Here is an 11726-nt window from a genome sequence, read left to right on the forward strand (position 1 = left end):
ATAGTGCAAGCTTCTTTGCAACGAGTCGCCAGATTGCAACATGAATCAAGTCTTCAATAACATCACGCAAGAGAAGTTTGCAAAGGGGAAAGATCAATGCCCCGAAGGTCAGCAATCAATGAAAACCCTTGTTTATGGTGGCTTGCAGGGAGGCCACCCAGAGCCAGAAGACCCTGAATCAGTGGGCTTGAGTACCGTAACAAGGGAAAGACTACCTTGGAAAGGAGACCACGCAACCCCGCCAAGAAGTATCAGTGTGGCCCAGTTGAAGGTTGTACTGTACATACTCAATACGGTGCCGATGATGCTCTTAACCGCAGGATACTGCTTTCAAGGGGTCAAAGGGATCCAACTTGGCGGTGGATATGGTATTTCGCTGAGAACGACGGCGAGACAGGCACTGTCGTGTTGGAACGGCGGAACCAGTTGACGACCCCATCGAGGAATCAAGCCTCCGTACCGCAACCGTGGACATAGGAGTATAATTGTGAGCTATGTCAAGAAATGCTTTTCAAGACCATGTACAGCATAGATCATGTTGGGAAAGAAATCGTGAGTACCCTCCTGGACAAAAATCCGGACAGACAAGCGAAGACCTTTAGAAGCATTAGCCATATTAAGTGCAGTCGACCGTACGCCTTTATCACGCTCGAGCTCGGCATGTCATGAATCAGTTTTTCAACAGACGCTAGGTTGGCCTGTAGCCTTATCTTCCACTCAAGTGCCTCTCGTTTCAATCGTTGCTCACGATCATTTTGCACTTGACGGCGATGTTGAAGTCTTCTCGCATGTGCCGCAGCTTGGTACGCTATGTTTCGCGTTCGGTTGATGACCCGTTGATACTCCGCACGTTGCCTTCGCTCGCGTGCTTGTAGAAGTTTTGATGCTTTGAGATTGGCGGCATCTTCCAGATCTTTGGCAAGCTGAGTTTGTTCTCGGGCGACCAGGTGTGATAAAGCAACAGCAGAGGAAGTGGTCATGGTGTGCAAGCACCATGGTTGCTTCGCGATTGCTTTGATCTGGGAAAGATGTCAATATAAAATCTACGGTCTAGTCTCGCCCATAGCTCACTCGTTCTTTTTGTCTTGCAGTGGCTGACGGGCTATGTGTCAAAGCATGCTGAACCGTGCTCAACACCCTGCCAACGCAGGATGAGTATTCGTTCTGTGTGGATCTGTTGATATTGCTTCGATGAACTGCCGCGTGACGGATTCTGCGTGAGATTTGTAAGTCTATCATGAATTGGTCTCTTTGGTCTTGCATGATCCTGCAGTTCAACATAGATTGCCTATTGTTCAGACAATGGCGAGAAACGTCGTCAATGAGGAGTGTCAGCTCTGCAGCCTGTGGGCAGATCCATGATCGAGCCGAGAGTATATCTGGGGCCACTGCCTCACAAAATGTGAATAGCGCATGTTCGAGATCATTCTGCCATTGAGCAAGTAGTAGATGAGTTTTAAGAAAGCTATACGAGTCATGTTAGCTCTCCAAATATGACTAGGTATAGACAATAACGTACCTGCATCCACCAAAATACTGTGAGACTACCTGAGCCTCAATCTCTGTTCCGCCCGGCATAATGATCACGAGTAGTATTGAAGACTTGGTGTTTCTGTGATTGATAGTCAAATAAGTTCACTTTCAGGAACTGAGCCTCCTTTTTAAGATGTCGGACTGGCGAGGTACTCTAAGATTTCAGCTCTCAACTCAGAAGTCCCTGTCTTCCGCTTATTCAATAGTCTCGCCGGGGAAAAGGGGCACGGATCGTTTCATGATCCCGTTCAGCTTTTGTGGATAGAATGCTATACCTTCGATAAGGATCAATGGGATCATTGGTGAAGGCTCTTATCGAAAGAATTCAAGCTAACCTTGCGCCGAACAAACACTGATGTCATTCCGATCTCGCACTCACACTCGCACTGGCACTGACCTAGAATCCATAGATCGCTTCGTCAATAGAGCTTACGAAGCTTCTTGACCTGCATCACATTCTGGTGATACTCCTGCTCTTTCAAGTCGTCTCTCGGTCGCGAGCTACGCCGGCGATGCGGGTTTTTGTTTGCCTGTAGAGATCTCGGAAGCCAATCTTTGTCACTAATCTGGCTTTCAGGGGTCCAGCAAGAATTCCACATAATCCAATAGAGCATTTCACCATCGTGTTCCTTTTTCCCGATGACAGTATACACATGAGAAAGAAGGCCGCCCCCGCACTCTGCTCGACACTTCCGCGCATGCGGGTCGAAGGCCGACAGCGTACCTTCGAGATTGGCCCGAGTCTTATGGTAGAGATCCTCCAACCTAATTCTAATATCATCCTCAAGCTTAGCCGGAAATTCAGTCTTGGCGTTAGTCGGGACAAAATTCCATAAGCGCATCCATGTGTCCTTAGCACCCAAGAGATACTCGTACTCCCCATGTTTGTAACAGTATCTCCGGTCGTAGGCTGCGTCGTGGTCCCAGAGTCCATCGGAGGGAAGTCCCACGTCCTTGGAGTCGAGAGAAGGCATGTCCCTTACGTTCTGCGCTCTGGTGTTGTGCTTTGCCATATCCTGAACGGCGGCGACGATACGAGCCTCTTTTGCTGCGCACACCGAGCAGTTCAAGCAGTTCAAGCTGTCCAAGTCGTCCAAACAGTCCGAATAGTCCGAATAGTCTGCATGCAGAAGCGACTCTGTGTCACATTCTGCCATGATTTCTTCAAATGTCTTCGCTAATAGTTGAGACGGTTCATGTAGTCCATTTTCGGACAAATGCTTCGAAGTCGACGGCAGGAGAGGCGGAGTGATTCGGCGGGAGTTAATTCTTGGAACGAAAGGCATTGTCTTGCCAGAGCGAAGAACTCGTGCGTCTCGAACTCCTTGAAGCCGGGTTTGAGGTATCGTTGAGATAATTGATTGCAGATCGGGCGGTATCTTCTAAGGAGTGAAATTCAAAGAGTAAGAAGGAAGACAAGATGCGAAAGGGCACATTGAGGGTGAGCGACCGTACCTCTACCCATCGGCGAGGGATTTTGCCAAGGACACAGCCTCTGTCCTCGCGCTCGTCGACGACAAGGTGAGACAGGATGACAGGAAGCAGGGCGAATCAGGTCGATGAGTAGGGGGCCATGATAGCACCTGCTTGTCCATAGTGGCCTCGGGTCGGCTTCCGTCACTGCCAATCGAATCTTATTCGACAGAGCCCTGCAGGGAGGTCACAAGTCGCAGAGGGTGGCTCGTCCTTGTGGTTGGAATCGTCGTCTGCCCTGGCAGGGGTGGGAGAATGCCTAGGGTGTGCGTTCGGTAGCCATTGTTTTCTACATCAGGCTTTGCTAGCGACATGACAAATGCCTTCCTCTCCGAGATGCCACGGCATGATGCCTTCAATTAGCTGTATCCGAAAACCCCTCGGCTGCCCCTGGTGTACACTTACCAGATTGACCGGTCAAGTCACTGATATCGCGCCTCCCTCCTTATGGTTCGGACTAAAGATGTTGGGGCAACATACCGTACCTACCTACCACATCATTTTGTCTCGGGTGACTCGGTTCTCAAGGAGACTGACTCTACGGTGAATTTCTACACTCGTGAGAGATTAAGCCTGGCAGCCTTTGACTTTCGCAGCAACAGATCTTGCAATCCTTACTAGATTTATGGGAGGTGTAAAGCTGAGATCTCGTACGACAGGCGGTAATCGCCATCTAGATTCCGTCGCAGCTTCTGTAGCATATATTTCATTGGCGTCTTGTCATTCTTGTTTATGCCGAAAAACCGCTTGTAACATTGGCCTTAGGTACTTTTCTAAGCTGATCGAGTGGGGGTGACGGGTGAGAGACATCAATGTTGACATGGGTGAGCGTTAGTATAATAAGAGGTGGAAGATAGCACTGCTAGTCGCAAGGCAGGATGAACTAGACCAGTTGATCTGGATTGGAAAGAATCCGAGCTGTTGTAGGAAGAATATTCTGCACAGTCTCGGCCACGGACCAGTGTCCACTACCGTGGACAGTTCTCTGTTCACGGAAGATATTGACTTCGTCTCCTGCGTACATTTGTTCTAACTAGTCCTATTTTGGCCACCAAGTCTCAGATGGCGCCGATCTGGTCGTTTCCTGGAGCCTGCGTCCAGTTGGATCAATGCTGTAAAACATTCTCAATTTCTATGTATGAAAGGAGGTTTCAAAAGATTTAGATCACAGTATTTGAGCAGAACTGGCCGTGATTAGCATATTCGCTTGCAAGGTGTGATCCGCAATTGCCCCACATCGAAGACAGCTCTCAGAGACGCTAAAAGAGAATTATCATGTTGTGTCCCAATACAACGTAGAAAGTGATGCAACAGTACACGCTATCGATCCATGGCCATAATCCCTCCATAAATCTCTCCAGCCTGGTTATTTCTGAAGACTGAACCTCTCATCGGGCCCGATAATCTCCAATTCGTCGCCTTCTCTGGCCCACAGTCCCATCGATCCGTCACCTCGTCCCCTCAAGATTCTCGAATGAAGAGATCCAAAGCCATATCAAACCGGGAGAACTCTGTGGCAGAGTACCATGTTAAAAGTTCAAGCTTCGCCGGGTTGCTCCGCTTGACTCTCTCGAGGACGTGCTCGACAGCAACAGCACAAAACCAGACAGGGTACTTGAAGGAGTGCCCAGCCCATCTGGGCAATCGATCCGTAGTAAATAAGGTCGTAGTATGGATATTTGTCATTCTTGCCGAACCAGGTGAATGATGTTTTATATCCATGAACGTTACCAGCAAGGATAGCATTGGCAATAAATACCACAATTTGACCGATTAAGAGACCCCAGAGAAGAGACAGTGGTTGATAGACCGCAAAGATGCCGCCAGAAAAAGCGCCAACAGCGGAGGTGACGCAGAGAATGATACTGAGCACAATAACACGGCTCATAAGATGCTCGAAGATCTGGTCGAAGCGATCGTGAGGTACGTTGACAAGGTCGGTCCTTGCTCGATTCTGAAGAACAATCGCAAAGTGTGCGATTGCGCCATTAAAGGCCGCCATAGCGAGACTGATGAGGGAGAAGAAGCCCACTCCAAGGCGAATCAGCGTGGTAACCATTTTCTGGAAACGGCACAAATGCCAGAAGGTCGTCGATTAATGAAGGAGGGCTTGATTTGAAGCTGGGTTGATTCTTGATTGCGTGATGAGGATATTCGAAAGGGCGTGCTTGCCATGAGATATATATAATGGTAGCAGTCCTCACAAGAAAGAGTAAAATGTCTTTCGATTCTGCCTTAGAGTGGGCGGTGCAGGGCTGACCAGACACGGTTTTGGTACCTAAGGGGCTAATGCTGGGTTGACCTTGCACTGTCTTGATGTCTCAAATGTCCGCATTTACGTGTAGGTAGCGGTCGATCCACCTCACCTGCCCAGACAACCTTCCCAGACAAGGTGGGAGTGGAAAGTTCACCACGCCTAGAAGCGAGGGACCCTCACCGATCAGGGGCTTGTGCCCAACAGAGAACTGGGAAGATGGTGGACCACGGCTTCGAGCTCGTGGTTTGCGAAGCCTCTATTCATGACTGGATGAGCCACCAGCGCCACCAACGCCGGTGACGGCGGATGGTCCTGCAATGGCGGCCCGAATGAGTGACAAATCGAGCCAGGGCGGTGCAACGAGCTTGCTCAAATCGGCCAGGCGTCTCCTTGCTGCTGGGCCTTGCCCGCGAAAGCCGTCACCAAATTATTGTCGGTATCGCGCTGTTAGCTTGGTCGCATTATGCTAAGCTTCCTGGATGTGACTCAAGAGCACCGGACTGGTCCCACGGCGGACGTTGAGAGGAGAGCGAACGGCCGCCACGCAGAAAGTCCATCGGCGACGGTGCGCGTCCGCGGGCACGTTGGACTAGGACAGTCGGTTGAGGCCGGTGATGCAACACGGGCCGCGGTGGCCGCAATTGCGGCTAGCATGGACATCAACCCTCGGCCGGCAAGCGAATGACAGCTGAGTATGGGACTTTTGAAAAGAATGGAGTGTTTGATCAAGAGATTCAATTTAAGCCCAGCCTAGTTCTGAGCTCTGACAGATCTCAAAAATATGGCTATGATCACTTCGTGCTCAGGTGGGCGAGTCCAGTGGTGATCGTATCAACTCTGAGATTGATTGCGGAGTCTGCGGCGCTGTTGATTTGGGTGGTATCATAGTAAACTTCTTCCAGGCGCAATGCAAATGCAAGAAAGCTCTCTGACAGCTTTTCTGGGAAGACCTCGTATCTTGCGTCGTTTGTTGGGCGGAATAGCTGGTTGAAATGCCGGTCATTGTTGATCCACTGCGGCTGTCCTGAGAATAATAAGGTCACCGGATTTGGCTTTTATGATCTATCAACCATGCAAGGAGTTGTCAGGCCTGTGTTACTGCCAGTCGCCTCTTATTGGTAGACGGCTTGGCATGACCAGTCACATTGGCCAATATTAGTGGTGGAACATCTCATGCTGTATGCACGTTCAGTTGTGCAACCACTCTTGGTGGGTTATTTTTTCGGTGTTGGGGACAGGAGAGTTTGATCTGTCATGTTTTATACCACAATGCCACCCCTTGTCGACGATAATCCCGATTTTGGCGGCGCCGGCAAGGAGCTTCCAAACATGCAGCCACCCGAGACCTGTCACGAATGCAAGGAGATCTGAATCAACTGGGCTTCTTCTGGTCCATTTGACAAGGTATGTTATTCATAAATGGCGCAATAATCCAGCAATCTCAGTATCCTTAAGTTTCACAATGTCTTCGTGAATTTCCAGCGATGCAATCTGACCATGATCTCCAGGCTTCATATTTTGGGTTCGTCGAGACCCGTGACGACGCCATGATGCTGATCGAGGCTTGCCGTCGAGGCAGTCTGCGCTGCATTCCGAGACGAATGATCTTTTCAGCGCGCCCTACAGTCGAACTAAGCGGACAAGTCTTCATTTACGAAGAGAAAGCATCTGGCATTCGGCGTTGGACTGATGGGCGGCGCTGGACCCCGAGTCGTGTCTTGGGCGAATTCCTTATCTACGGAGAGCGGCCACAATCACCAAATCAAGCACACTCCGCGGAGACTGCGGTTCAACCAGTGCCAGTAGGAGACGGCGGCCAAAATTTGCGACATCGAAGGGCCTTTGGCGAGATCTTTTCACTTCGGACCTGAAAGCCTAGTCAAAAAGACCATCAGTGTCAAAGACTCTGGTGACTCCGACGCAATTTGGCATCTGGTGTCTTACTACCGCCCCGTTGATGTTCTCCAAGGCCAGCTGACAACCCCATCGACGACTCAAGGTTTCATACCGCAGCCGTGGCACCTACCAAGAAACTGGGCACAGTATGGAAACTCAGCCGATGGCCACCTAGAAAGCGACAGTAGCATATCGCCAATCACTGTCCCATGGGACGGTTGGCAGTCCACTCTGCATGTTCGACCAAATTGGCCCATGTCGACAAATTCTGGACATCACCACGCCAATGCCTCTCAGGAGCCACTTTCAAACTCCGGCAGTGCTGATAGTGGCACCATGCGCTGGGCAACTGATGTCCAGTTCGATCCAAATCCGTCTGAGTATGGCATGGGCATTCCTGGTAACGTCCTGATGTGGTAGCGCCTTAATCCGGACCAATGTCGCAAAGATATGAAATTCAGAGGGGAGAAAAAGCGCATCGGTAGAGATTTGGATGGAGCTGAGATTACAATAGGTAGCGCTTGAACAGACTTGGGTCTCGATGCTGGAGAGGCTGCAAAGCGATGGACCACAGTTTACCGAGATTATACAGTTCTGTCCTTGGACATTTTTGAGTGTATGATTCAGCAAGATGAGCTCAACCACTGGTTCCAGTGCTCCTATGGTTAAATTTGCATGAGGTGTCAGGGCCTGAGGATTCGTGGATTTCTAGATTTTTGTTGACAACCGTGGTTCTTAGAGCAAGGTTTCGGGACACTACTTACTCGCACGGTCGATCCCTGCCTTATCTGGAACGCACCAACTTCAGCCACAAATATTGGCAGCGCAGTTACATCTACCGTACTGAGTACTACATCTCAAATGTCTCGACATAAGAAACATATCTTTCTTACTTTTGCGAAATGGCGCACGCATCCTTGCTTCGGAGCTGTTGATGTCTGGCTACTACGCAACATCGCTGCAAGCTACACAGAATGATCTCGCCTGGGAACCAATTTTGTTTGGTAACCACTCTTTGCTCACCGGGTCCCGTCTTCATATCATCAAGAAAATCGCCGCGCCTCCTCGCCATGGATGGGAGGAGGCGTGTGTGAGCAAAGCTCGCGCAGTCGGCGGTCCGGCACCTGCGTCTCCTGGAACCAAATCCTTACGGAAATAACCTCCGATCGATCATTACAGTATTTGAAGGATCTTGGGATCGTAAAAGAGGTGGAAACTGGCTAAACATTGGCGAAATAAGAGGAACGGTGCGATGGAGTTCATTGTTACCCCAATGTGATGAGCGTTTTGTGCAAGACGTGGAGTCAGAATCCCAGTACCGAATTCGATTGCGGAAATCGAGATGTTCAGGTCGCTTCGTTGAAATGGTACGTGATTGCAAGAGCTCTGTCTCACTTGCTGTACTGTAACGTCTCTATTCCGATGAGAATTCGCAGAAGTGGAGGGCGTAGTCGCGAAAGCGATGATGCTCTCGGCGTGGAAGCTTCAGCGCATCTCCCCCTTCCGCAAAGGGGTGGGCGTAGCGACAACACCCGCAACCTCTTCCTTCGTGCAATCATCTCTCCCGAGGGCAACGATCCAACTCTTTGCTGAGCGCAATCATTGGAATCATGGAAGATACCCAGGGGAATGATGACTTCAATCTCCAAGAGATTTTCAATTTCTGGGATTCCCAAAAGTCGTCACTGCAGGAAGCAACTCCCTCGAACAATCCGCCCGACGAGACCATCCTTATTACTTCCCTAGCATAATCTCCCTGAACTGTCGCCACACCGCGAGCACTAAGCCTCCAGCGTTCGGCTGCCAGGCATTTGGCATTTATTCAAGAGGCGGATTGGAATCCACAGGGAAGATATGACGAAGACCCTCCCCTCCACATCTGCTACTCAACCGAGTGGAAAGTGACTGTGAAGAATGATCCTATGCGCCGCAGGAAAGGAGTATTGAAAGACATGGAGCTGAACATCGTACTGCCGCCAGAGCTGTACTGGGAACGATGCTTGAAGGCTCGTCTGGCAGACCTGGTGAAGGAAAAATTTCCTGGGAAGCCCCGATGTGCGCCCCGATGACACTGAGGTTGTAGTCTCGACGACCGGGCGGTCGCCGCAAAAGCTCGTCAAACGATTTCCTGGAATTGACATAGACTGGACCATCATTCAGACACGGCTGGAGACGTGGAAGCACTATCTCCATGGTGGCAAAAAACTGTGCGTGAATCTCTCCTCCAACTATATTCAGGTAGGTGCCCTGGCTACCAATCATGGGGCCAAGAGAGGTGACAAGAGAGGACGGGTGTCTACCACTCAGCGCATGCACTCCGAAATGGAGCTTTGGGTTGAAGCAGAACAAGTCACTTCTGGACAGCCATCGATTTGGTAGAGTATACGGCCTTTTCCGCTGTCCAGGCTCCCCTTGTCCACTAGGTCCTCATTGTTGGATCGATCCAGTGGGAAAGAAACATTATAGACTTCTGACCCACCATCTTAAGGAACTAGTCAGGCTTGTAGAGAGAGGGCAAGCTAGACGGCCACGAATACGTCCCACTGTTTATCCGGCAACAACTGTACACTGAAGAGCAGCAAAGACGTGATCGAAAATCAGCCAAGATAACAGGGACCCCCGGCGGCTCTCCTGCTGTTACCATTAATGCGCTTCCTGGACATGTCCAATCATCGTCATCAAGTGGGCAACCACGTTCTATTGGTGCGGTAGAGGTCTGGGACTCGTCGCCGAACGACGAGCTAATAATCGAATGGCCTCGTGATGTCGCGGTAAAAGAGTTTTCTGAGTGGCTGCAGGGTCAGTATCAGGATCCCTGGCACAAAGAGGAAGTGCAAAAGGCTGAGAAAGCGCTGTTGGATGAAGGATTCGGCCTCCTACAGATCTACGGAGGTCGCAATGCGGACTTTCTGGCCAGCAAAGGAATCAAACGGGGCGTTGCTGACAGTTTCATGAACGACATTCCACTTTGGAACAAGCGGCACAAGAAGGAGCGATTGGAGACTGAAATTGGTTTAGATGATGAGTCTAAGAAAAGTTTCTATAGTCGTCGAAGCGTAATCCTGTACTATACTAGAATGAATCTAAGAACATGGGATCTCATCCTTATTAAATGTTTGGATCCGCGCGGGATGTATATTCTTCGGATTGCTCTACGACCTTCTATGCCTCGACCTTCCATCCCGCATGTCGAAAGTGACCTTCTGCGGCCTTCTGGTCAGCTCCGACGATATCAACACACCACTGCAGGAACTGACCGAAGTTTTGGCCTGGATTCTCGAGGTACAAGTGGAACTTTTTCTTGATAAATGCTTTCAACTGTGCAAACCACTCGTCTACAGGATTCAGGTCTGGTGAATGTGGGGGAAGATAAAGCAACTTCACACCTGCCTGGTCACACATCTGCTGGACCCGTGGCCCGCGATGAAATGCCGCATTGTCCATTACAGGGACTGAGCGTGGTTCACGCCACCTGCCACAACGAGAGAGGAGCCGCTCCAGGAACGCCTCGAACACAGCGCCGTCAGTGGTGCCTTGATAAATCTGGGCATCCAAAACTTCGTCAATGGTGAAGCCGGCAGTATATGATATCGCTGGCCTCGCTGAAGCCGAGCAATCTGGACAGGTGTCATTCCCAAGGGAGACCAGCCAGTTCGACGAAAGCCCGCTGTGTTATCATAGCCAGTCTCGTCCACGTACACGAGGTGATCCTTATCAAATGGGGACAGATCGTGGAGATACATATCACGCAGATCTGGACATTGCTCCATCGCTTTTAGATGTGGAGACCATTTCGGCAAAGTTGTCGAACAGGAAGATGGCCATCTCATCCTGCTGCAGACAGTGTTTCTGGCTGAGGATGGTGAGGAGTGCTTTGAGCATCAAATCGGTCATGGAAGGCGGACGTCCGCTTGTCCATTGAACGGCGCTTTTGTACTGCCGAAGCGGTTGAGGTTTGTTCGGTACGTACTGACTGTCCGAGCACTGCAATTGGCCACATCTGCTATCTGGTGATTTGTCAGTAAGCTCTCTTCTATTATTCCTCAGATCTCCATCTGCTGTGAGGCTGAGATGTTCGGTGCCATGGTCACGGCGACGTCCCGGTTGTAAGCATTGGAGCAGACTTCTCATCAAACTCGTCCCTACAGCAAGATTGAGATGGCCGTGGGGAGAGAGAATCCTTTTCAAAGTCTGTCAGACAGGCTGCACCATTTCATAAAGCAAATTCAGCACACATCACAGTAACCCGCTGTTCCGTTTCTCTCGACGATTCGGGTCCCAACGATATGTGAAGTTGGACAATGCCAGAGTGAGGATGGTTTCACTTCATGAATCGTCACGAGACCGTCACGTGCAGCCTTCCCTGGGGAGGTCTGTCGCGTGATAATATTGCCATCGAACTGTGGCTATGCTATAGCTAATCCTCAGCCACAGCCTCAGCTGTTGTCGACCTTCTCGCCGCATCCGATGCCCCAGCCTAAGCTTCACTACTTTAACTTACATGTCTCCTCTTGGAAACACAACGCTTCTTCGTTATACAGTACCTACTCTCGATCTACAGCATCTG

The 11726-nt window shown here is 50.3% G+C and overlaps 3 protein-coding genes across 3 annotated transcripts; all 3 read right to left on the minus strand.

Moving 5' to 3' along the window:
- Window positions 1-533: 533 nt before the first annotated feature.
- On the minus strand, window positions 534-980 carry PV08_12030 (uncharacterized protein; the record flags this gene model as incomplete). The annotated part of the gene is made up of 1 exon (XM_016386337.1): window positions 534-980. The coding sequence occupies one exon, from the start codon at window positions 978-980 to the stop codon at window positions 534-536; it is 447 nt and encodes a 148-aa protein (XP_016229962.1).
- Window positions 981-1952: 972 nt separating this feature from the next.
- PV08_12031 (uncharacterized protein) lies at window positions 1953-2819 on the minus strand (the record flags this gene model as incomplete). The annotated part of the gene is made up of 1 exon (XM_016386338.1): window positions 1953-2819. The coding sequence occupies one exon, from the start codon at window positions 2817-2819 to the stop codon at window positions 1953-1955; it is 867 nt and encodes a 288-aa protein (XP_016229963.1).
- Window positions 2820-4543: 1724 nt separating this feature from the next.
- Window positions 4544-5065, minus strand: PV08_12032 (uncharacterized protein; the record flags this gene model as incomplete). Its single annotated transcript, XM_016386339.1, has 1 exon — window positions 4544-5065. One exon carries the CDS (start codon window positions 5063-5065, stop codon window positions 4544-4546), a length of 522 nt encoding a protein of 173 aa, XP_016229964.1.
- Between the last annotated feature and the right edge of the window lie 6661 nt (window positions 5066-11726).

The sequence above is a fragment of the Exophiala spinifera genome (assembly GCF_000836115.1).
Source record: "Exophiala spinifera strain CBS 89968 unplaced genomic scaffold supercont1.12, whole genome shotgun sequence".
Taxonomy (NCBI): Eukaryota; Fungi; Ascomycota; class Eurotiomycetes; order Chaetothyriales; family Herpotrichiellaceae; genus Exophiala; species Exophiala spinifera.